This window comes from Lissotriton vulgaris, unplaced genomic scaffold (assembly GCF_964263255.1).
Source record: "Lissotriton vulgaris unplaced genomic scaffold, aLisVul1.2 SCAFFOLD_492, whole genome shotgun sequence".
Classification (NCBI taxonomy): Eukaryota; Metazoa; Chordata; class Amphibia; order Caudata; family Salamandridae; genus Lissotriton; species Lissotriton vulgaris.
Window position 1 is genome coordinate 655,144 of NW_028251456.1, and position 27,560 is coordinate 682,703.

Below are 27,560 nucleotides of genomic sequence, written 5' to 3' on the forward strand. Positions count from 1 at the left end.
CAGGCGGTCTTTGAAGGAGGATCTCTTGGCTGATCTGATGAGGTGGTGGTGTCGGTGGGTGGCGTCCTTGAGGGCTGCGTGGTTGTCCGGTGTGCGTTCGTGGAGCCATTTCTTTCCAGTTTCCGGCGCGCGCGCTTAGAGGCCAGGAGCTTGTCGGTGAACCAGGTGGCTCTTGATGGTGTGGTTGTTGGAGGGTTTCTTCAGTGGGGCGAGGGTGTTGGCAAAGTCGTTGATCCACTGAGGTTGCGGGCTGCTGCGTCTGGGTGGGTGGGTTCTTGGAGAGGGTGGTGATCAGCTGATCTTCGGTGACTTTGCTCCAGCAGCGGCGAGACAGCTGTTGGGTGCGATGGTGCGTGGTTGGTTTTTTGAAGGTGAAGTGAATGCAGCGGTGGTCGGTCCAGTTGTGTGGTCGAAGGTGACGTGGGTGCTTGTGGAGAAGATGGCGTCCAGCGTGTGGCCGGCGGCGTGGGTGGGCGCGGTGACGAGTTGGCCGAGGCTGGCGAGGTTGCCGATCAGCGCGGAGGAGTTGGCGTATTTGTTGTTAGAGGTCGAAGTTCAGGTCCCAGAAGAGGATGTAGTCCGTGGAGGAGATTGCGTGGGTGCTGGCGAGGTCGACGATCGAGTCACTGAAGCGGGCCCGGGGTCTGTAGATGAGAGTTCCTCAGAGGGTAGTGTTGGGGTCGGCGTGGATCCGGAAGTGCAGGTGTTCGGCGGTGTTGAGGGAGGCGTCTGTGTGGGTAGTGACCTTGAGGGGGGACTTGCGGACGATGGCTATTTCTCCGCCGATGCCGTTGGCGCGGTCCCTGCGGGTGATCTTGTATCCGTCTGGGATGGCTACGGCGAAGTCTGGCGCAAAGGACTCGTTCCACCACGTCTCGGTCAGGAAGGCTGCGTCCGGGCCTGTGGTGTCGAGCAGGTCCCAGAGCTCGATGGTGTGTTTGCGTGCGGAGCGGGTGTTGAGGAGTATGCAGCAGAGGTGGTTGGGTCTGGTTCTTGAGAACTAAATATCTAGCAGGGCGTGGCTAGCACTTCGCTGCTTAAGCCCACCCCTCTACCAGACCTAAAAATGTAATGATTTTTTTAGCCCTGGTAACTTTTACCTTGAAAGTAAGAAACCATTTTCTATAGCAAGATAGCTGCTACGGTGCATCAACCAACAAGACAGCCATCCTGAAAATGCAGAGACAAACAAAAGGGTTCCTGGATATAATAGGACAAGTTTGAGCGTGTTTTAAAGTATCAACAATCTACATAAAGCTGACAATTCCACCCTAAAAGCTGATCAGTCAAAGCACACATCCCAACCATTCATCATTGCAGAAAGGAAAGCGCATATACCAGACTGAAAAATAAAGGAAACCACAATAAGCAATTAACTATGCACTTGATTACAAGATAAAACTTACTTGAGATACTGCTGTGATTTCAAAATGAATTTCTCCTGAAGTCCATCTTCATCATCAAACTGTTCCATAGGTTCTACAATAACAGGACGAGGGGTTCTGCAAAGAAAATGCTTTATGTTAGAGATTGACACTAATGTGGAAAAATCGCAAACTGTAAAAGAGTTTAAAGAAAGACTAGCAGACAGACCATTACAAGGTTCTGGTTCTAGGCATCTTTAGGGCCATATAGGGCTTCAGAGGTAGAACCTCTGGAAATCTCACCATGATGCACTCAAGAGGGGGGGCGTGGCTTGAGCGCCGAGGGTGATGGCGGCGTGAGCCTAGAGCTCCGTGCCTCTTCCCCTCGATGATCCTGACAAACGCGGCGGAGAGCCCGCAAGTGCCCCGGCGCCGCACGAGAACACGGTGGTGACCGGCGGGGCATGGTGTGAGCGGCTGGGGAGACTGCCTCGGAGCGCACGGCGGCCGACCATCGAGACTTCCGGAGCGGAGAGAGGAAGACGGCGCACAAGATGGCGGCTGCGGCGGAGCCCAGAGAGCTTGCGGATTGACCGGCTGCCTACACTGCCGGGCAGCTCTGCTTGAGCGCGGCCGCCGGCCTTGGGGCATCCTGCGGTGGTCCCCTCTGAGGCAGGAGATACTCCCTGACCCCCCGGCGGCGGTGCGCCGCGGAAACGAGCGCTAGGAGAGGCGACCGCCCAGGTGCGCCTTCACGAGCGGGGCTGCAAGACTGCATCCAGAGCCGGGAGGGCTGGCGAAGCGAGACCCTGAGCCGGGCCCCGGCTGTGCACGGAGGTCAGCGGGGCAGACCTGTGCTGGGGGGGGGGGGGGACACTGATTCGCACGTCCCCGGCCCCCCCCCAGCGCTGGTGGTGTCCCTCCACGGGGGCCTGCACTGACTGAGGGGACCAGGAGGAGTGGCCCGCTGAGCTACGGAGGGGCCCCGGCGGCGCCAGGTTTCCCGAGGCGCGACGGAGCAGGAGCAATAGCCACGGCGGAGAAGGGCCGGCTGTTGTGAATCCCAGAGGGCGCACATCGAGGGGGACTGGCCGAGAGCCCTGGTCTCCCCCCCCCCCTAGCCACGGCGGAAAGCGCAGGAGGAGTGCAGTACCTGCGCAACAAGGCCACGTTGTAACTTGGAGCTGGGCTTGCTGCAGGGGCCCAGGGGGGGCGCCAACCACCGGACGGACGCCAGCGACCAGGCCTGCCGCAATGGGGAAGCCGAGAGCCAAGGCGGAGGGAGCGGCGTCGTCAGATGTGGCGGAGGGTGACCCCATTGAGCAAACGGACCTGCAGCGTTTGCAGGATCGCATTTTGGACGCCATAACAGCCACGCGTGACGCGCTCCACAATGATATAGCGCAGGTGGCGTCGGGGTTGGGCCTGCTTCGGGCGGACCACGATAAATTGAAGGACAGGGTCAAGAGCACAGACCGCGATTCAGGACCTGGCGCCCGCACACAAAGTGCTGGAGGTCAAACTGACGGAGGCCCGGGACCGAATACGCACCCTGGAAAGGCGAGCGGAAGACGCGGAAAATAGAAGCCGGCGCAGCAATGTGCGGATCGTGGGCGTGCCGGAGACGGAGGGGGTGATGGACATGGTGGCCTATCTGGACGAATGGCTGAAAACAGTGGTGGCACCGGAAGGACTGTCGCCATTCTTCACACTGGAGCGTGCCCACAGGGTCCCGTCAGGGCCTCCCAAGCCCGGGCTCCCGCCCAGGCCGATCATAGCCAAGTTGCTTCATTACAAGGACAGAGATCTGCTCCTGCAAAAAGCCCGGGAAGACGGCCCATTTCAGATCGCGAACAGCAAGGTCACACTTAATTAATTGCAGGTTTATATAGCGCTAGGATTGACTCCCGGAGGAGTATCTCCGCGCTTCGACCGCTGCGAAACCCTTCCTGGCTTCCCTGAGAGATGGTCCCTTAGTGGGTATCTCCAGGGTGAGACCAGGCATCCCCGGCGGTCTGGTGGGGCCGTTAGTGAAGATGAGGCAAGCTAATGCCCAGAGTTGCCGAGTGTGATCGCTGATCAGAGTGGGCACCGAGGCGAGAGAATTATCGAGTCCGCTGACCCTGGTCCAGAAACCTGCCGCGTCGGGAATCGAACCCTGGTCCCGGGCCGTCCTCTGCTCTCGGGTCTGCCGCCTCTAACCAGTGAGCCACACTACTTCACACTCTTCCCAGATTTCACCTTCGAGACGCAGAAGCAACGGGCCTCCTTCCTCACCATTAAAAAGGAAATGCGCACTGAAGGGATCTCCTACTCCTTGCTTTTCCCAGCCAGGCTCCGGGTGGTGATCGACGACAAGACGCTCTTTTTTAATGCAGCAGTGGACGCCTGGGACTGGTGGGAGACGTACAAGGCTGGAACTGATGGAGCCAAGGTACGGGAAGAAAGGGAAAAGGAGCGGGAGCGCTCGCCAGCCCGGCTGCGGACATCGAAACGGCTGAGGAAACGGAAGCAGGGGAAGCATGGGCCGACGGCTTCCCAGACGGAGGCAGAACGACAGGCCGCATTGCTGGAGGTGGTGAAGTTGGGGCGGGCTGGGGGTCCCGGCTCTAAACGTGGTACGGACTCGGACACATGTTTCGGCTACAGGATCAGAATCGGACCTCTCTGGTATTCATCAGACCGAAGGACCACTGGTGACGCCGCAGACTGCGGATGAGATCCTGAACATCTGAACTGCCTGCAGTGGACAATGGGTAATATTTGGGGCGCTAGGCGGGGGCCCATAGCTCCATGCACACGAGGGCCGGGGCACACCAGAGGGCTCAGAGCCGGACGATCATGGGGGATTGGGGAGGGGGCAGGGGGGGCGGGCGGCGCAGCTCCCTTCTGGACGAGGCCGCGCTCCGTAGGCCCTTAAGGCACCCACGGCTGCGGCTGTGTAGTAGAGACCTGGGTCAATCAGGTGCGGGTGTTTGGATGGGGACTGATATCTCGATATTGGGGCCTGTTCTGGGGGTGGGGGTCCACAATTGGGGTTTGTTTGCTCTCTTTGAAGTCATTGACCCTGGGTATGCCATGGGCCGGGCAGTTGGGAGGTTTTGTTTTGTTCAAGGGAGGTACCACCACCGTCGAAGGGCAGGCACTGAGGATTGTTCCGACCGGATCATTGGGACAATGGCTAGTGCGCACCATTTGAACTGCATAACCTGGAACGTGCGGGGCCTACAGACTATGCAGCGTAGACACAAAGTACATGCCTTTTTAGTGCGGAGGGGGGTGCATATTGCAATGTTGCAGGAAACGCATCTCACAAAGCAGGAGGGGACAGCGCTGCAGAGGAGGTGGCGAGGCCAGATTTATCACACCGGTTATTCAGCCTATGCTAGGGGAGTACTGATTTGGATTAGAGCAGGCACACCGTTCCAACTCACGCGTCAATGGGTAGATCAGGAGGGGAGATATGTGGTAGTGGAAGGGAAGCTGGAGGGCAGAGATATTGTGCTGGCTAGTATATATGCCTCGAATACTGACCAGCTGGCTTTCTTTGCAACACTGTCGGGGACGCTGGCTCACTCCCTGGCGGGCCCGGTCCTACTGGGGGGTGACTTTAATTCCATAGCTGACCCCTCCTTAGATAGATCCCACCCCCCACTGCAAGATTCCCCGGTGCACAGGCTGTCTAGAGGTAGAAGGGAGTGGCAGGAGAGTTGGGAACTTACAGACGTATGGCGAGGGCAACACCCGACTGACCGGGATTACTCCTTCTCTGGGCTACATGATTTGCATGTCCGACTAGATGCAATACTATGCTCCCGGGGGGTACTGCTGTACATCACTGGGTCGGAATACCTGTCAAGAACGATCTCGGACCATAATCCGCTCTTGGTCCAACTAGCGTGGGTGGCTGAGAGGCCCAGGGTCCCGACCTGGAAAAAGAGTTCTACAGTAAATATTTAGACATCTTGGCGCCGCGACTCCTGATCGTTTACAAAGAGGCAAAGGCAGCGGGCCGTCTACCGCAATCAATGCGGGAAGCGCTAGTAGTGCCACTGCTGAAGCCCGGCAGGGAGAGCAGTGACCCCGCATCTTACCGACCGCTCTCTATGCTCACCGCAGATTACAAGATCTTGAGCTCTATCCTAGCGGCGAGGCTTCTACCGCACATGCCGGGACTGGTGCATGAAGACCAGAACGGATTTATACCGACTCGAAACACCACGCTCCACGTTAGGCAACTTGTTCGCCTCATGGACGAGCTGGAGGGGGGGCGGGGGAGGAGGGGTCGGGTCTGAGTTAGTCCTCTCGGTCGACATCGAAAAAGCTTTCGATAGTCTGGAGTGGGACTATCTCTATGCAGTTATGGAACGATTCGGTCTGGGAGCTGGCTATATCCAATGGACAAAGGTCCTCTACGCGGAAGCAATAGCAAGGGTGCGAGTTGGGGTGACGGTGTCCCACCGCTATCCGGTCGAAAGGGGCACCAGGCAAGGTTGCTCCCTGTCGCCGCTTCTCTTCGCACTAGCTATCGAGCCACTAGCGGCTGAGGCCCGGACGGGACGGCACTTCCTCGGGGTAAGGGCCCGAGACGGGCAGCAGTTCATCTCGCTATATGCTGATGATTTACTGCTTTTCCTAAACGACGGGGCCACGGATCTAGAGGGCGCAGAGGCACTGCTGGAGCGCTTCGGCACGATGTCGGGCTTGAGGATTAATTGGCCCAAGACAAGTTTGTTCCCGCTACTGGAGGGGGCTGTTCGGCCGCAACACCGGCCGGCATTAGCCTGGGAACCTGCCTGCATTAAGTACTTAGGGGTCCATATTTACCACAAGGCGGCGGACTTGCTCGAGGGTAACCTGGGGCGATGCGTGCGAGGACTGAAGGGTTGTATGACCTTCTGGGCCACGTTGCCGCTCTCAGTGGCAGGCCGGATCTCCTTGTTGAAGATGGTCGCCCTGCCGAGATTATTATACTACTTTCGAACGCTCCCAATCTGGATACCTAGCTCCTTCTTTCGGCAGCTCCGATCTTTGATTACAACGTTCATCTGGGGAGCGGGGCGGTGCAGGGTGGCGCTGGCAACGCTTACCCGCCCGAAGAATGAAGGGGGACTGGCGGTGCAGGACTTTGAGCTTTATTATTTGGCGGCCCAACTGCAGGTCTTCACGCAGGAGGTGGCACGAGTATTTCAGGGCCAGGAAGACGAAAGGCTGCAGGGGACGCCCCGACATGTCTTGGCGTACATCACCCTTCAACAGCGGATAGACGGTCGGGACTTATCGTTGGAACAACGCACGTACAGTCAATGCTGGAATCGAGCGCAGAAGAGGGCAGGAATTCGGCACCCGTATGCACCGGAGATCCCTCTGGGCATGCTAACAGCGTTGCCACATGGCGGTGACTGGTCGTATCTACAGAGGTGGGAGGAGGCAGGAGTGCAGGTGATTGGGGACCTCTACGAAAATGGCACACTACTCCCGTTCCAAGCACTGCTGGAGCGCTTTGACCTCCCGAGAGGGGGATTTTTACTTCATGCGGCAGTGAGCAGAGCAGTGCAGGCCCACGGGGATAGAAGAACCCGCGACGGCAGCTGCATGCCAATACGCCATGATGTTGGCGGGTACAATCAAGGCGGTGACGTGCCTCTACAGTAGAATGGTGAGAGAGAATCTCCCTCCTCTTATGTCGCTGAAGGCCAAGTGGGAGGTGGACCTGGGTAAAGACATACCTGACACGACGTGGGCGCAGCTGGTCCGCAGGGCTCGCAACAGCACGAGAAATGCTAGATTTCAACTTATCCACTATTATGTACTGCATAGGGCGTGCATGACCCCGGGGAGGATCAGGAGGTACTTCGGTGCGATAACGGCGGCCTGCCCCCGGTGTCCGGGAGAGGGGGTCGAGTTAGTGCACATGCTGTGGGCGTGTCCGGCCCTTCGGGGATATTGGCAGGCCATTGGTGACGTGCTGAACGAGGTCACTGAAAGATCCATCGATTTTGGACCGGCAGAGTGTCTTACATTGGTTCCCTCATACCCCCAAAACCAAAATCACGAGCAAGTTTATAGATATGGGATTGATGGTGGCTAAAAGAGAGATCACTAGGAACTGGAAGGCGAGGGTGGGTCCGACTCCCAGGCGGTGGCGGCAGGAATTTCTGAAACGGGCGACCGCGTACAGCACGCACAGGTACCAGCTAGCACGCAGGACCTCTAGCCAGAGCGCGACTGAAACAGCGACTTCATGGGAAGTGTTGGTACAAGCCCTTAGAGATAGCGAGGAGGACGAGGTGGAGGAGGCCCCCGAAGCGGAAAGGGTGGAAGGAGCAAGCTGATGTCCCGGGGGAGGCAGGAACACATGGTCGACAAAGTAAGCACCTTAGTAACAGAGGCAAGGTCGTTGCAAGGGCCTTAGACAGGTGGTGGGGGTGGGGTTACAGGTTTAGCGCAGGGGGCGGGAGTTGGGGCTTAGCGCGTTGGTTAGATGAGGCATAAAAAGTAGTCATGCACACACTCCTGTAACTAGCTACTCCTATATCTTTAACGACAGGCATGGGGGAGCCACGAAATTATTGCCGCCCAACCCCCGGGTTGTGGGCACGAAGGCTGTGTATGGGACAACAGATATTATGTAACAGCTCAAACTTACGGTGATGTATATCTGTGCTTTGGCCTGCTCTGGCATGACTACAATAAAAATTATTAAAAAAAAAAAAAAATGATGCACTTAAGAGGCCCCACAGTGACATATTTCCCATCTTCCACCTTTTAAATGGGGGAAGAAGGGCTTGAATACCAAGTACGCTGGGGCACACATGTGGAACAAGATACTTACCACAGCAACTCACTCCATAATCCATCTCAACCGCTTCAGAGCCTGGCGCTCCATTTGAAAACACACTGGACCATCAACAGTTTTACTTTAAACAAGCGGTCAAACAAGAATCCAGAGCACATTAAGAGGGGGTCTGTGTTTGGGTGGCAGTAGTCTTTGGATAATAATTGCACTATTTATCCCCCGGGGGCTGCTTACTACTCTTTTAAACTGATACTTAACTAAGCCCTCTGCCTGCTGTCCACTTAAGCTACAGTCAGACTACTATAATGATGAGGGCATGTAATCTGGGAACATGAACACATTCGGACATGCTCTCATAGAACTTGCTCCCACCTTGTGCATACAAATCTTGATTCCCTTTGACAACTTGAACACCACATGCCACCTAAAAAACAGCAACAAAGTTGTGCCACCAATTATTTCCCATCTGCCCCAAAAGATCCTTGAAGTAGCAAACCAACAGGTCCCAACGAACAGCACCCTTCCAAGAGAACATTTTCCTTCTAGCCTTCAGCAATGTAAAAACAAACTACGAGAAGGGATAGAAACAGACATGCTGCAGAACCTCAAAAACCTGAAGGCACCAACAGGAATTAAAAGACTCTCTCAAACACTATATTCAGTCGGCTCAAGAACTTTAGATGCGACGGTCATGATAGAATCCTTGGAGAGACACATGGAATGTCAGCAAATTACTTCATCTGCAGGGCCTCCTCCAGAATGCAACCCTCAAATGAGGACCTTGAAAACCGGTCCTGTAGGGGAAATATTTGTATGCAAGAGTGAGGTGAAAGGAGCAGAGGTCTTAGGCGAGGAGCACCCTCAGGGTAGGACAGAAACAAAGACGATATATAAAAGTGTCCAGAGATGTCCTGGTATAATTAGTGTCTCAAAGGAAAACAATTCTCCTTGCAGCTAGAAATAAAAATACTATCTCATATCAAGATGCCTCATGCGCTTCAGATCAGGATATTGCACCTGCCACACTACCACAACATCAACAATTCCAGATAGTAACAGAAAAGCTTGTAGCAAAATATGTCAGCTACCGCAGGACATTATCATTTGATATTATCATTCGATATTGTATTTGACAACCGATAAAAATACCACCTCGTTTCAGAAGCACAAAGCAGCCTAGCTACTAGGTATACAACTTTCAATGGTTGAAGAATGAAATACAGCAAGAGAAGCCCCTGAATATGAGGTGGAAGAGCATTAAGAAACACCACAATAAAGGACTCAAAGAATATGGAATCAAAGAGGAGGAACGGCTCACAATGTAGATAAACATTGAGAATTCGCCTCACACCGCGAGGTTGGCCTGGCAGAGATCTTTATTATAGTTGTTACTTTTGCCTCTAGCACAGCCTCAGATAATACACTAAACATCATACAAAGGAACGTTAATCACATCGGATCGCAAACCCCTAAACACTTTTTATATTTAATTAGCAGCAGCAGCATTTCATATAATGTGTTTCCAGCCTGAGATATTCGTCGCTTTTTGATCCTCGCGCCTTTTCCCTTTCAGTTTGAAGGCTCGAGGTCTCCTTCACGCTTTACTACTCACAGCGTATTTATTTTACATTAGAGACTCGTGCTGCTCTTCGTGCTGCTCTTCGCGCTCCACTGCACGCAGAATATTTACATTTGGTTGGCAGGCTCGTGTTTGTTGGCAATTTCGTGTCTGTCATTTTCACACGAAATGGCTTGTATGTCATGGGACACGCGCCTTTTGATTCCCATTTTTTTTCTACCATGAGACCAGAGGAGGTTAAAATATTCCCCTTTCCCTCTCTGTGTGCGGCCTTAATACACTGTGGCAAGAGAGGGTCTGGATTTTACATGCGGCTTTCTTTGTAATGCGATCCGAATACATTATGCTTTGTTTCATTTGCAACATGCACTGGCGAGCCATGGGCATGCTGCAGCTCTCGAGTTATGCAACTGCTGCTTTCAAGCTTGTGAACAGAAGCAGCTCGGTTGCAAGGTAAATATTAATTCAACTTCCCACACACACCCCCCCAACACACACAACCCCCCGACAAACACCGCCCCCACCACCGCAACGCCACACTCACCCACGCAACGCCACACTCACCCACGCAACGCCACACTCACCCACGCAACGCCACACTCACGCAAAGCCACTCACACCCACACAGCACCACTTCCAGACACGCAGTACCACTTCCAGACACGCAGTACCACTTCCAGACACGCAACGCCACTCACCCACGCAACGCCACTCACCCACGCAACGCCACTCACCCACGCAACGCCACTCACCCACGCAACGCCACTCACCCACGCAACGCCACTCCCTCAAAGCCACTCACACCCACGCAGTGCCACTTTCACCCACACTGTGCAGTGCACAATAGGTCTCGCAGTAGGAAAGTTGGAGCTATTGGTTTTGTAAATGACAAAGCCCTTTGTTTTTAAAATGAAAACAAAAATAAAAAGGCATTGTTATTTGCAATTGTAATAGCTTCAACTTTCCTACTGCGAGACCTATTGGCAACGCGAGTGCTGAAGAGAATGAGCTCCATTTTGGAGCTGTTAAGAACAAGGCAGGTTACAGTAAGCCAGGTGTTAATGCCACCAAATAAATACTCTAAATCACTAGCTAGAAGGAGGCAGGGAAAAAGCTAGCTGTACACCTGGAAATTGTCTGCATGACTAATGTTAAAAAAACACCCCAAACATTTAACAGTGGCTGGTCTAAAGCACTCCACTGCTTCCTAATAGGTTGTGCTTTTTAATGATCGTTGAATAAAACGAACCGTAGAATCTGACAGTCTGATGTCTAAGTTTGGTCTCTTTTACAAAAAGTGGCGGATATGATACAAAAGGGAATGAGGCCTAGGACCTTTTCTTTCTCTTTTGTACCTACTGCTATGTTTTTTTTATTACAGAGACTCCCATTTGGACGACGGGGAATAATACAAAAGCATGGGAATCTATGAAAGTTCCAATACTGGGGCAACTTTTAGATCTAAAGAAAAACCTGCCTGACTATCGAAAAGATCCAAAAAGGTTCTCTGAAGGTCTCCAGTCTGCTAATACTCTTTGCACCATGACTTTAAAAGATGGAGACATATTCTTTGACACACTTCTTCCACGAGATGTGTGGAATGAGATACGTAGTGTAGAGGTCGATCATTTTGGGGACACCTGGCAGAATCTTTATGTCATGGACACACAGAGCCCCAGGTGCGCCACCGGACCGACGCATACTTGCTATTCCTGGATTGGTGCTTACAAAGTTACAAAACACAATACCCCCAGAGAAAATAGATTAGGACAAACTCACTGCATGCAAACAGAAACAGAGTGAAGAAGGTTCTGATTTCTTCACCAGATTAGAGGAAAAGTTTAAAAGTCACAGTGGACAATACATCTCTACAGTCACTGGCAAAGGGATATTTGCAGATAACTTTATTAATAACTTGTAAAAGGAGCTGAAGGACCTTATTACCAAGTCTGAGAGTAGCTGGCCAATCAAACACCCAGCAGATCTTCTCATGACCACTACTTATTATGAAAATTATTTAAAATTGAACAAAGAAAATTCTGATAAAAAAAGTAAAGACTTAAAACTAACGTGTATACAGGAAGACCAAGAGGAATGGGAAACATGAGAGGAGGAGGACGACGTGGAAGAGAGGCTGGTCGAGCCGCATCGGCTCCAGCGCAGCAATGTGGGGTAGCATTAGGCCAAAATCAGTGTGCCTGGTGCTTTCAGGAGGGTCAGTGGACATATGAATGACTTAATTTACAGTGCCAAACAGTGGTGTACGGAAGGATTAATTCATTGACAAGGGGTGCAATCAGAAGTGGTACAAATAGACAACATTTTATCCAACGATTTAATGACACCAGAATTATTTTGATACCACAAAAGCAGACAAAAGCTTTTACAATGAGGACTATACTGACACGGACTACAATACATTTGAACACCCGCAATAGGGCAGTCAAGCAATGGGTGAAAAGAGGTTCATGATACCAGTCAATCAAGCTGGCCCCTATGATACTGCCCAGCTGGAGGGGAGGGGAGGGATTTTGGGGTGGGGGGGTTGGTACGAGGTAGATACTTGTGCTACTCGCATCTCTTGTTCATAATCTTTCTTGGGGCTCCCCTCTCCGGTTAATTTAATACATCTTTTTTTAGCATCACCATTCAGAGCTCTATTTCTCAACCACTTGACGTTACTATTGGACCTCTAACAAATATCCCGCTTGTGCTTACAGAAAACGGTGCTGAAAATCTGTTACAATTAGATTTGTTGAAAGAATTGTATGCAACCATATATTGTTCATATATTCATATATTGTTCATAGATTGTTCTCCTGATGGTTTCTTTATCACAATGGGTGCTGACGATTTTAGTAGATGTTTTGTTGCAATGGATCTTATGCAGCTGCCTCCTAAGTTACAGGAAGTGAATGCACAGTTTGAGCTACTAGGGACAATTATGTAGGGGGAATGGAGATAGATCTCATTGTGATAACAGTTAAAAAGTGTGTCCCCTTACCACAAATTCCCCAGTATAAAATAAAAGGAAGGAGAATAGGGATTGAAAGAGGTCATCTCTGATTTGATACATAAAGGCAATATTAAATAAATAGATGGTAGTCCATGTAATAGTCCAATTCTTGCTGTTTTGAAGAAGGGTGCTGATGGTATGCCACATAAATATCGGCTAGTAATTGATCTTCACGAAATTAACAAAATTGTGGTTCCCCATGTTGTACGCGACATGAATTCAATATTTACTATGATCACACCCACAGCTAATTATGTGACTGTTTTAGATTTAAAAAAATGCATATTTCAATGTTCCTATTGCCGCAGAAAACCAGTATCTTTTCACTTTTACATTCTGTGGCCGCTATTTTTCTTTCACTCGAGCCACTCAAGGGTATACAGAAAGTCCTATTATTTATAGCCAAGCTCTTACGAAACAATTTGATCTCTTTACCCCCTCTAAGGACTCATTGTTATTACAATACATTGATGACCTCCTCATTGCTACAGAGGAGGGTTGCATACAGACTACAGCGAAATTACTGCAGTACTTAGGCTCCTTGGGGCATAATGTTTCGCTTTCCAAATTACAGTATTGTCAACAGGTTACCTATTTAAGTCATCCGTCGAAGAGGGGTAGGAAACTGAACCCACATAGGATACAATTGGTGCATAACATGCCAAGACCACACACCGAATCGGATGTCCGTGCATTTATTCGAATTACTTCTTTTTGTTACCAATGGATACCTAATTTTTCATGAATTGCAAAACCTCTGCTTGCTTTAACATTAAGGGATGTATGCATGCCCTTTCCTTGGACTAATGTGTGAATCTGAATTTTTGCAATTGAAAGATGCTCTATGTAATGCTCTTGCTTTGGGTAACCCCGATTATAACAAAGATTTCGGTTTGTATGTGCATGAAAAAGATGGCTGCAGTCTGGCTGTCTTAAGCCAGTCTCATGGGGGAAGGAATAGGCCATGTAGGGATTTCTCCTCCACATTGGACTCAGTGGCGAGAGGTTTGCCAAATTGCTTGCGCTCTTTAGCTGCTGCATCCACTGCAGTAAAGCAATACGAAATGTAGGTTTTGGTCACAATTTAACAGTTATGGTCACACTTGCAGTAGATCTCATTAAACAAAACTCAGACTCAACACCTGACCAGTGCAAGGTTAACCAGGTACGAGTTCGACACGTTTTGCTCCAAACATCACTCGCGGTAATATTTTGAATCCAGCCACAGTACTACCCCTCCCCGAGTTCCAACAAGATCTAAAGCATGATAGCATATTAATTACTGAGGAGGAGGAGACTAAGGGATGGGTAGCCCTGACGGACACACCTATATCTGACCCCCAAGGGGAACGGTTTGCGGATGGTTCATGTTTCAAACTACTAGATGGCACTAGTACAGCAGCCTATGCAGTTACTACCTTGAGAACTGTGGTGGAGTCATGTAAAATACAACAAGTGTCAGCCCAAGCTGCAGAGCTGACTACTCGGACTAGAGACTTTGATTTAAGTAAAGATTGGACTGTAAATAGCTATATAGATGGCGACTTCAAAAGCATATTGGCTAACACATTTGGATGACTCTGAAAGAAGAGGGGCTTTTTAACTTCGAACGGTGCTAAAATACAGCATGGGGAACTAATAGTAAAGTTATTGGATACCTTGATGTTACCAAAAAGAGTTGCTATTGTGAAATGCAGCACCCACAAGAAAATTGTAGATGAGCTAGGACAGGGAAATGCTTTTTCTGATGAAACAGCTAAACGAACAGCCAAATCAGAGTATATTCTTTAGTATGTTGTAGGGACAGCTAGATGGATATCAGAAGTGCTAGATGGATATCAGAAGTGCCTATCTTTAATCAGACTCTGGATTGTGTTAGGCAAATAGAGGAAGAACCTACCGAAGAAGATAAGGAACAGTGGAAAAGATATGGGCATCATGATGCAACAGGATGTTGCCCAGGGTGGGGAATGGGGGATTCCGCTAGCAGATGGCCTACACGTGGTATCTTTATATGCCGAAGATTTATTATTGTATGGAAGAGACCTAACTCACTTCCCGCAGACCCTGTCCGGCACCTTCGACGCCTTTGAAACCATGACGGCACTGAAGGTTAATTGGGCAAAATCTGGGGTGTACTCCTTCAGTGTTAACACACAAGAGTGTGACATCAGTATCAGCAACGAGAGACTCGCTAGGTACCCCGCCACGTTCAGCTATCTTGGAATACATATGTACCGGTCACTGGCAGACAAACTGGATGGCAACATAGTGAGAGCCATATCTTTCCTAAGGGCACAGATGTCCTTTTGGAAAACTCTACCCCTGAATGTCCCAGCTCGAATCACATTAACTAAGATGATCGCCCTACCCAGGCTACTATACTACTATGCTAATATACCGGTGTATATCCCGTCTCTCATTTTTCAAGAACTAGAAACTACAACTAGAGAACTGATATGGAACATTGGGAGACCGCGTGTAGCGTTACTGAAAACTCTACGCACCCTCGGAGGCTGGAGGCCTAGCGGTCCCTAATCAGGCGCTGTACTACCTAGCAGCGCAGCTGCAGTGGGTGGCTGGATGGCAGAGTGGGAAGGACCTGTGCGACACTGCCACGGGTGACATGATCTGGACCTCTACACAAGTTCACACACTATTCCAACCCCTGACAAAGAGCACCTGCCCAAAAGGGATAAATGGGCTGGGGACAGGGGAAAGGCATGGACAGATAAGAAATGGGCGGCGGTCCTGTCTGGAGCCATCAACATCCCCCGCAACTCCCGTTTCAAATGCACTCAACTCTACATAATTCACTGCACATATCTGTCGCCTGACAAGATTAACAGATATTTTGAGGTCACAACGTCTGCGTGCCAGAGATGCTCCCTTGTGGGCACAGACTTCCTCCATATGGTGTGGTCGTGCCCCACACTGCAGACATACTGGCAGATTGTGACGGAGGTGCTAGCGGGGAGTGTGGGAGCGGAACTGAGACACACGAGGGAGACATGCATACTAGGCCTATACAAGAGGAAGAAATTTAAAGTCCCATCTAGGTTTTGGGATCATGGGCTGATCACGGCGAAGAGACTGATAACTAAACATTGGAAACACAACGAACCCCCACTGGCGAAATACTGGTGCTCTTTGTTTGAAAACTGGGCAAGGGCGGAAAGTGTAATTCTTCATAGGGAGGAAACCGCTGGACTACGAAAGTACCCAATTGCGCAGACTTGGGAGGACACCCTGGCATCCTTCCATAGGGAATGCCGCAGAACAGGCATTGACTAGGCACAAGCGCTTCCCGCCTCGCCAGGTAGAGAGATAGGGGAGCTTCATGAGCTTCCACGAATGGCTTGAGACTGGCATCCGCACATAACCCCCTATCTTAAACATAACACGCAACCACGTGACGGACCCAACCACTGAACACACTAGAACTGCGAGACCATGGTGCTAACATACTAAGGACACGGTCGCCAACCTCAACCCCCCCCCCCCCTAGGAGACACGAGATAGCAGCTGGCCCCCTAATCTCGCAGCCCCGCGCTGACCCCTCCACCCCCCCCGCCTGCCCCCCCGGACTGAGGACACACGTCATGCACAGATATAACACGCATGCGCCCACGTTGGATTACTCCTTTCCTTATTCTTTTTTTCCATTTCTTACAAGGTTGTGACCTAGAGGTCTGTTATTTGTTACAAGGTTTTATTTAATTAAGAAGATATGGATACCAATTTATCTGCACCTCGCTCCTCTACATAACATAACTCACCAATGACCTTATCAGCAATGCTGAAACACGCTCCTCCCACTTTCCGATGTGGGCGAATAGGAACACACAACTAGGCCGTCACACCTTATTGACGTGCGCCCATCAAACCTGAGAAGAGCCAGTTGAATACTTAAAAGGCTGCACACTCTCTACACCCAATTATAACACATACACTTCTTTCTTACTTGCTCAGACTATGTAGGAGGACATGCCATGCAATCCAGACTCACAAACTAACCCTTTTCACTTACAACGGAGTTATCTCCTTTGGGACGTGCGAGGTCTCAACACATTAGGGTCTCGTGGGCACGCGCAACCCCTTTTGTTCAATCTCTAGATTCCTTTTACCATTTATGTAATGTGACGCAAGTGGAAAGCATGTAACAGTTCATGGATTCCTTTATTTTATGTATCACGTGGAACGATAACAAGATGTCATATTGTGTCCCCCTTTTCAATTGATGTTGAATATGGTGAGTGAATAACAAACAAAAAAAAAATCAATAAAAGATATTCAAACAAAGAAAATGATGCAACAGGATGCTGGATAGATCCGTCTGAAAAGCAAAGATGGATGCTTTCAAATTGTTATGTTAATTCCCAGGGTGGCAGAGTCCCATGTAAAAAGATGCATAATATGCCCTATTTATAACCCAGGAAAAGGTACCCTGTTCCAACAGGTCATTTTGCACCCCCAGATTTGCCCTTTGAAGTTCTGCTAATGGATTTCAGAGAAGGAACGAGTAGGCAAGCTCAAGTACGTTCTAGTAGTGGTTTGTGCTTTTAGTAGATGGGTGGCGGCTTACCCTCTATGGGATAACACAGCCCTAAGTACTGCAAAGGTACTCCTGAAAGTACTTCCCAAGATTTGGTTTGCCACGAGTTCTTTGGAGCGACAATGGGTCACACTTCATTAGCAAAGTGATGGACCTGGTCTGCAAAGGCTTCCAGATAAGGCAGAAGTTCCAGCTGCCCACCAACCTCAGGCAGCAGGCCTCGTGGAGAGGTATAACTGAATACTGAAAGGGTGTGCCAAGGTAGAATATATTTGGGGTGCCGCTAAGCCAGAGTAGACAATATTTGGGGTGCTTCTTTTGGCATTGAACATAGCAAAGGCCAGAAGCCACCACTGACCTAACATAAAACCTCCATAGAGGGGTTTAGAAATTAGAACCAATAATTTGGCATAACAGCCACTAAGAAAAAGAAAAGCACTTCATGAGAAGAAAATATCAGGACTGGGGGAGAAATTACAAAAGAAGGTAGGCGTCTGTGCTACAAACACAACCAGTCTGTACCTGTAATGATTGCCCACAATCTTATTGCACAGGCTGCAAAGTGAATCATCTTAACAGGGGTAACAAATTTCCAATACAATGCCTAGAACACACCTACGGTGGTTATTACTGGAGGAGGAAAGCTGCTAATGCTCCCTAGAAGGAGAGAAGTTTTCCCTTGGAAGAGGTATTTAGTGACAAACTCCTTGGACGGAGACCAGTCAGCAGCTTTTGCTGCTTGGGCTGCCAGGGAGCAGGCAGTCACAGATCAGGGAGGTGGGAGGTGTTCTTGTGGCATTTGTTTCAGATGTAGGTAGGAGCTGGTATCAAAGGATGCACCATGGTCAGGTCGGACAAGTTGAAAGGAGAGTCAAAAGTAGGACTATCTACTTTTTTGAGGCAGCTTAAAATCACTAAGCCAGCGTACTCCCTGAACCACGTGCATTAGAGGACTCTGTATTTTCAAGTACATTAATAGAAGTAAACGATCTGTAACCAAACTACTATGACCGTAAACCATAAGGTGGTGTCCCCAGCAGAGTCCACAAAGGGCCTGGCAGTGTACACATACATCTGGACACCAAGCAAGCTGGGACGTACAGGGCACAAACAGTGGGTCATTGGCAGGGAGGGGGCATGGACCAATCGGAGCAGCACGTGAGTATGCGGGACATGCTGGAGTTGGGCCTGAAGCTGGTGGAGATTTGAAAGTGAAAGCTGGATGTGCATAAAAGAGGCAGGGTGCTGGAATAGAGAATGCCTGGCTAGAAGTAGCAGAGACAGTGGGTTAAAGAGAGTGCATGCAAGGACAAACAGCAAAAGACAGAAGAATGAGTTGGGAAAGGTAGGTGAACGTAAAATGTTAAATAAAGGCTGCTGTCTGAGGAGTGAGGCACTGGTGAAGGGACAGAAAAGGCCAGAGATTGGAGAGGGAGGATAAATAAGCCTGAAGAGGGAGAAAGCGGGGGCGAAGGAAAGGAAAAAAAAGGGAAACACTCCCACTGTTTAATCTGGGCTTACAAAAACACTGTGCGGTGACCGGAAGTCCCTTCCAAGAAGTGAGCTTCATGCGGGAAGCGCCCTACATCAATCAAGTGAGTGATGCCATGTTCCAACGACCCCACCCCCCCCCCCCCACCCGCCCGGGCTGATTACTGGCTGCTAGAGTTACCGGAGCTCAGACAGGGGCCAGGGAAACACAGAAAAGGAAATCTGCCTTCAACGGTAGAGATGATGGTAGGGAGGACAATGCTGGTAGTCAGCTGTGGGGCTTGTGCTTTGAAGCGGGATCTCGTCTTCCCGGGCGCTTCGGGGGTAGGGAGGCCATGGCAAACACTAACAACCAGTAAGAGGACGACCTCCACTAAAATACTTGCCAAATATCGTAAAAGTTTGTGAATACCAGTTTAAGCCCAATTGTTTAAACATTAAAACGCACTGAAAGGCATTAAGATTTTCCACTGTGTGTGTGGGATGGACATGGGGTGTACGTGGGAGGAGACCCAGGATGACCCAAACACTCTCCCGCCTGCCTTACATTGGTGGAGGGGGCATGGATGCTGCCCCACCCCCACTCCCCGGAATCTGGATGAAGGTTGAGCCCCAGCAGAAAGTCCTCTGCAGTCACTTGTGGAACAAAGCAGCGAGTGGCCGTACCAGCAGCCGGTTACTGGCATCGCGAGAACTACGCACAGAATGCAGGCACGCCGGGCACCTCGACTGTATTTTGGCATTGCAAACAAACAGCCGCCACTGTGCTGGCTGAAAATAAACAATACACGTTGTCCTGCCTAACGTAGGAAAAACTAAATAGTACACATACCATGTAACAACCGAGTAAAGGGTCCAGTAGCCATGGGAGCTTACAAATGAAGACATGGCCGTACTAAGGAGTAGTAATCAGAAGCCAGAATTTACGAAGGACAAAGGCACAAGCCAATTAAAAATGTGGGAGTGGGTGGGTCTTCTCTACGAACTGTATCATCGCTAGAGCAGCGCTTGCGTTGGCTCAGGCTCGGCCTAAAAATACTCCCAGAGGGTGAATGTACTGTGCGTGTTCGGTTCACTGCACTGTGAAAGCCAGCCTTGTGTCATTCTTAAGTAGAGTTTATTGCTAAGTGTTTACACTGCTCGCAAGCTTTTTTTGTGGGTGCTCTAAGAAGGAGGCAGCCTGATAAGATAAGGATCAGGAATCAAAGGATATGCCTATTTTTATGAAGTGCGCTGGAGTGAGAAATGCGCTGCTTTTACGTTACGATATGATACAGCGTGGAATTTGTGGAAATCATCCTTTCCTTTAGTTTTTTTTGTAAGATGTATGCAATAATCCCAACACTACTAGCCCATCATAAAAATTCTTCGTCATATCTTCAAATGAGTTTGTAAAAAAAAAAAAAGCCCTCTTTAATCTCTATTTTCTATTTTTCAAAGTATCTATACAATTCAAAATTCTAAATTCAAGGGACCTCAGGGTCTGTAAACAGGCCATAATTAATTTAACAAATACATCTAAGCTATTTGTTATAAGCAGACAACCATGACTCACAATTTTCCCTTTATTGGAACAAAAAAATATTTTTGCTCACTCGAACTGTAAACAGGCCAGCTTTCTTTCCAGAAATTGTAGGAACGTTGACAGTTTTTCCAAAGCTTTTGCACGATTTTTTCACAGAATTTAAAGGGAAGGCTTTTTTAAATGTACTCCGCACTGCTGTAGATAAACAAGCATTCAACACCACATAATTCAACACAGTGCCACCCAATTTCACGACACAATTCAGTACAACACAACAATTACAATCTACGTAATACCACTCAACACCATCTAATTGCATGCTACTCAATGCCACATAAATACACCCCACATAAATCCATTCTATGCCACATACACTCCACACCATGCCACATAATTCCATTCAACATCTTTTCACTCATCACACTGTTTCATACCACACTATTTAACTCCACACAAATCCATTCCACCCTACATAATTCAACACCAAACCACATTATTACTCTCCACAACATTAAATTTACAACACAGTATTCAACAGCATATCAAAAATTTCACCAGCACACCACATAACCTTCAGTACAAACTCCACAACACAAAATGCCATTCCACACAATTCACTCCACATAATTCAAATAGTTAACACAAAATAACTATCCACATAATCTAACTGCACACCATGCCACATAATTCCACCACTCCAATCCACACCACAACTAACCATTCCAATCCAACCCCCATTATTCCACTACACACCACATACATCCACTCCAACTCAGTGGATTTTTCTGTCACCAAAAACGCAAACCTATCCACACAATTCTCAACTCCAGACATTTCCAATCCACACCACATAATACAACTCAACACAATTGCACAACACACCCCACAAATCCAATCCACACCACACAATTCTGCATCACGCCACAAAATTCAACAGCGCACCACAAACTCCACTACACACCACTCCACAACACAAAATAACCATTCCACATAATTACCCTCCATAACACAGAATCCCACCTCCAGGCGATTCTAGTACACTTAATACCACATAATTACACAGTACACCATGCCACACAATTCCGCTACATAAATTCATTCTACACAACTAATCCAATAAAACTCATAATTCCACTACACCCCACATACATACACTCCATAACACATAGGTAAAGGCATTGCCATTTACAATGCCAATAGCTTCAACTCAAAATAATGCAGGACCGATTGCATTTTGTTAAAAAAAAATCCCAGCAGTAGTACAAGTAAAGGTCCAGTACCTTATGTAACCAATAGAGGTCCCTTTACAACTCCATAAGGACACCTAGTAACAACCAGTGACGTTGCATCCTTTTCTTGCTTCATGGATTTTATTTGATTCCATCAGTAATGTGGGACCTAATGCATTGCAAAGGCTTGTTTTTTAATGCAACTAAAGAACATGTGGTAGAGCACTGTCCTTTACAGGCAGCTTATTTTCCATTGAAATGGCCATTACATTTTGTATGGACATGCAGTTTTACTTATTAAACTATATTGCACACACATATGAGGAAGTTTTTATCTTTTTAAAATCTTTGCCTCTATCATTCACCGGTATTGATGACTACAGACTTTTTTTTATATACAGATTGCAGTCGGAGAAAGTAAAGTGAATGGCAAAGTGTGACGCGTTGGTTAACACCAATATCCATGCTCAAAATCATAAGGTGCAATTTGTCAGTAGAGGTAGACTAACATTTTACCTCCGTCACTGAAGCGCAGCAAATGTGAAAAGATAAATACAGAACTTAACCCCTTGCATGCTGCCGCGATTCTGCGCCTGTGCGGCAAAATCGTGAGTAAGCGGGTTCATGACGGCCCCCAGCCACCATCAGCACACGAGCACCGTAGTGCATGACGGACGGGGGCAGTCATCAGGACGCAAGGGGTTAAAGGCATCTTTATTTATTAACTCCAACAACGCAACAAAAATCAGCTTGAAACCAACCACTGGATCACAACCCAGTTTGGTGAACACTGTGAAGATCATTCATTCTGAAGTGCTCTTCCATAGCGCCTCAATGTAGAAACCACAGCTTTCAGCAACACACAGTAGACAAACAACCATTACAGAACCAGAGATTGCATTACCATCGTGTATGGCACCATTTTCAATTTCCAGAAGATGGACTAGGCAAGCCTACAAAAAAGTAGGCAAGTGTAGGGGTCAGTAAAGTCAACCAATTGTAAACAATGGGTGGGTTGCAAGCGCCTTATGTTCTTGGTAAGCTGCAGATGACAGCTACACCTTCTGGGAGGCTCAATTTATAAAATGAATTCATAACAATATATAGAATTTTCTCTGTATGAATTATGTTCCATGGCGGCCAAGCTCTCACCATTACAAAAGTGCATCTTGTAGCTAGTCAGTCTACACATACACTAGTTTTGCCAGCTTTGCATTTTAAACACTAGCACCCCCTATAACGATATACATTTTTTTTAAAACTTTTTTTAATTCAATTTACGGATATACATTTTTAACCGCGAGCCAGTGCACAGTCCAACACACCTTGGTAAAAATGAATAGGCAAAACATTGGCACACAATGTCAATGGTTTAATTTTTATCTTCTACCATACTGAGAGACTAAAATATATATACATTATAACAGCAGAAGTAACCAACTAGAAGGACTGGACTGAATATTGTCAAACTATTCACACCACTGATAGAACTTGCACCCACTTTTTCATGGTTATATCTTTGGACCACGCATAAGGTCTGAGGAAAATCCAATTCCGACAGACGGAAGAGTTACTTACCTTCTTCGGTAACAATATATCTGGTAGAGACACAGTATAGGTTCAGATTCCTTAACTTAGAATATATCCCCACGCGTCAGACTGGATGCGGAAAATCTTTTTCCCCAGCAATCCACTGAAGTGACATCAATGAGGCCATATAAGCCCCTCCCGATGTGCGGACGTCAGTTTTCTACAGGAAACTTTGCTGCGCCACAACGCGGAGCCATGACAAAAACTGTGATAACAGAGGAACAGTGTATGGTAAAAAAGAGCAAATCATTCACAATGAGAGACCAAAGTAAGTTGAAAAAGCACCCAGCACCAGGAAGGACTGGAGGGAACTCTCAGAGCCTGTGCTGTAAGCAAGGGCCTAACAAAGCGCCAAGCTGCGCTTCATGTCATGGGGCTAACAGCTACTGCACAAAGGATACAACAAGGCAGACAGATTATCACCACAGGAGGGAAGATAAAAGAACTACAATATTGAAGGAACATGATGCCAGACAAGTGATGAGAAGTGAACGATCACCAGAAGTTCACTGCACACAACCTCCGGTGATGGAGGGATGGCAGTATTAAAGAGAACCCAACCCTGTGAGAAAGTGGCTCTATATATACTGGACCAGAATAAGGTACAGTGTGTATAGAGCCCACAAACTCCAGAGGTATAACCGAGGTTAAAGCCAGGTGTGACCTTACTCTCTAAAGTGGTAGCTTGGTCGAGCAGTAAGGCAGTACCAGGGGACAGTGTAAAGCATTTGTTGTACACACCCAGTCAGCAAAAGGTTTCACACACTCAAAGACTGAACTCCAGGTCAATTGTTTTTATATCAAAGATGGAATATGCTACTTACCAGTATGCATCTGTTCTTGGCATGAAGGGCTACTGACATTCATATCTGTGCATAGATCGCCGCCTAGTGTTGGGTCCGGATGATTACACATTGTTGTCCTGGAAGAGTCTTCGAAGTATCACAAGATAGGTGGCTCCTCCCCTGGACTACAGTGCGCATGGGCATCCTCTCCATCCTCAGATTGTTTTTCGCCATTGTGGCAGAGATGGAGTGTAATACTGAAAGTGATGACCATGCCTGAAAATGATTCTGAGAGCTACGGCTGCGACAGGCACCGGGGAGGAGGGTGGGCGATATGAATGTCAGCAGCCCTTCATGCCAAGAACAGATGCATACTGGTAAGTAGCATATTCCGTTCGAGGCATGAGGGCTGCTGAATTCATATCTGTGCATAGAATAAATAGCAGTTACCTCCTTACCGGCGGGTGCCTGTGCCGGCCGCAGCAGTCTGAAAGAGAGTTCTGAGAACAGCCTGTCCTACAGCAGCTTGCTGTTTGGAGTGTACATCTACGCAGTAGTGTTTGGTAAATGTATGTATGGTGGTCCATGTGGCTGCTCTACATATATCCTCTAGAGGAATGTTACCCAGGAAAGCCATGGAAGCCCCTAAATTGCGTGTGGAATGCGCTCTAGGGGGAACTGTTAACGTGCGCTTAGCCTTTTGATAACAGATTTGGATGCATTTAACAATCCACCTAGCTATACCCGACTTGGAGATGGGGTTGCCCTTATGTTGTGGAGAGAAGGCAACGAACAGCTGTTTAGTCTTTCGAAAGTCTTTTGTCCTGTCAATGTAATACAGGAGAGCCCTTTAGACATCTAAGGTGTGCAGTGCTCTGTCTGCCACTGAGTCAGGGTTAGGAAAGAAAACTGGCAGTTCTATGTTTTGGTTAAGGTGGAACTGCGAAACCACCTTTGGCATGAATTTAGGGTTGGTGCGAACACCACCCTATTTGCATGAATTTGCAGGTAGGGTTCTTGAATTGTGAGGGCTTGCAGCTCACTGACCCTCAACAGCGATGTAATAGCTATTAGGAAGGCCACCTTCCAGGTAAGAAACTGTATTTCACAGGAATGGAGTGGCTCAAAGGGTGGCCCCATGAGTCTGGTGAGAACGATATTTAGGTTCCAGACTGGTGATGGAGGGTGTCTGGGAGGGATTACTCTCTTAAGTCCTTCCAAAAAAGCTTTAATGGCAGGCACTCTGAAAACGGAAAGGTGCTGCCTGTTTTGAAGGTAAGCGGCTATGGCCGCCAAATGGATCCTGATTGAACTGTATGCCAGGTTGCATTGGTACAGATGCAATAAGTAACATATGATGTTTTGCGTAGATGCGTCCAACGGATTAATGTTATTGTTGGAGCAGTAAATAACAAACCGCTTCCATTTGGCTGCATAGCAGGCCCTGGTAGTGGGTCGTCTTGCCTCCTTTATGATGTTCATACACTCAAGAGGCAAGTTCAGGTATCCAAACTATGAATTCAGGAGCCAAATCGCAAGGTTCAACTGTTGGGGATCTGGGTGCTGAATGTCGCCATGGCTCTGAGTGAGGAGGCTGGGAGTGAGGCACCACTGAAAGTTCTAGGAACGTGGTGTACCAAGCTTGCCGAGCCCACATTGGAGCAACCAGGATGAGCGTCATGGAGTGCTGTCGCAGTTTGCGCGCCACCAGAGGTATGAGGGGGGCTGGCGGAAAAGCGTACGCGAAATCTGCCTGACCAGTTCATCCATATCGCATTGCCCTGAGACTGCGGGTGTGGGAACCTGGCGGCGAAGTTTGGGCATTTTGCGTTCGCTTGTGGCGAAGAGGTCGATGTCTGGATGACCCCACTGTTGAAGTATGGATGGAGTACTGACGGGTGGATCTCCCACTCGTGCATCTGATGACTGCCTGCTGAGCAGGTCCGCCATCTGGTTTTCGACACCCGGGAGATGCTCCGCCATGAGGAAGATGTTCCTCTGAATGGCCCACTTCCACATGCTCTGGGCTAGGTGAGACAGCTGCGGGGAGTGCGTGCCTCCCTGCTTCTGGATGTAATACATGGCGGTCATGTTGTCCGTCCGGACTAATACGACCTTATTGCACAGGTGCAACTTGAATGCCTTCAGTGCCATGAAGATTGCCATCAGCTCCAACACATTGATGTGCATCTTCTGCTGTTGTGACGTCCAGAGTCCCTGCACTGTGAAATGGAGAACATGCGCTCCCCAACCCTGGAGAGAAGCGTCCGTCGTTAGCACTATCTGTGGAACATGCTCTTGGAACGGTCGTCCCCTGCAAAGGTTTTGTGGATTCCACCAATGCAGAGAGTTGTAAGCGCGACCGGTCACCAACACTAGGTCTTTTAGATGGCCATGAGCTTGGTTCAACTGTCGGGCTAAGCATTCTTGAAGGGGACACGTGCAGTCTCGCGTGCGGAACTATGAATATGCAGGATGCCATCATACCGATCAGTTGCATGAACACCTGCGCTGGGAGGGATCGCTGAGGTTTGAACCTCCGAATGAGCAGCTGCATGCTGTTGACCCTGGCAGGGTTCGGCTGCGCTGTGGCAGACTGGTTGTTTAGTGCCGCCCCTAGGTACTGTTGCACATGGGCTGGGTGCAGGTGAGACTTCACGTAGTTGAGTGAGAATCCCAGACTGTGTAGGAGGTGAATGGTCCGCGACATATCGCGGCCGCACTGTTCGGCTGAACTGGCCTGAACGAGCCAGTCGTCCAGGTGGGGATACACGTGAACACCTTACCTGCGAAGGTGCGCTGCTACAGTCGCCAAGCACTTGGTGAAGACCCTGGGAGCAGTAGTGACCCCGAACAGCAGAACCTTGAACTGGTAATGCTGATTGTTGATAGTGAACCTGAGATATTTTTTGTGACTTGGGTGAATGGGAATGTGGAAATATGCATCCTTGAGGTCCAGGGTGGCTAGGAAGTCGCCCTGACGGAGCAGCGGCAGGACCTGTTGTAAGGTTAGCATGTGAAAGTGCTTGGAAAGGATGTATTGGTTGAGGGGTCCGAGGTCGAGAATGGGCCGCAGGGACCCGTCCTTTTTTGGAATCAAGAAGTACAGAGAGTACACCCCTGTACCCTGCTCTTCTACAGGCACGAGTTCTATGGCTCCTTTTTGCAGCATGGAGAGTACTTCTTGCTGCAATAAGTGCGTGCGCTCTTCGGACATAGGACGGTTTCTTGGGGGTATGTTGGGGGGGGGTGGAGGTCAGTTCTAGACAATAGCCGTACCGGATAAGTTGTCTCACCCACCTGTCTGTTGTAATGTCTTCCCAGAGTGGCAGGAACTGCTGGAGTCTCCCCCCCGACAGGTGTTAGATGGTCGGGGGGCAGTGACAAGAAGTCACTGTTTGTTGAGAGCGGAGGATCTGGCGTTATTGCCGCATCCTCTCCCTTTGGCGCTGTTCCTACGGTATCCACCCCTGGTGTTTTTCGTGTAGGTAGATTGCGTGCCGCCCTTGGCATACTGGGAATGCTGTAGAGCCTGTCCTCTTGTTGCTCCCCTGTTACCGGAGCGACGAAAGGAACTGCCCCGAAACTGCTGGGACTGCAGAGACCCCATGGATTTCGCCGTCTGTG

The 27,560-nt window shown here is 48.9% G+C and overlaps 1 protein-coding gene across 1 annotated transcript in view; it reads right to left on the reverse strand.

Moving 5' to 3' along the window:
• The window catches only part of LOC147662880 (paraspeckle component 1-like), a 279,115-nt gene that overhangs the window by 216,733 nt on the left and 34,822 nt on the right, over positions 1-27,560 (reverse strand). The window contains exon 3 of the mRNA XM_086950824.1: positions 1,407-1,502. Within this exon, the coding sequence (XP_086806950.1) occupies positions 1,407-1,502 (96 nt within the window). The remainder of the gene's footprint in view (positions 1-1,406; positions 1,503-27,560) is intronic.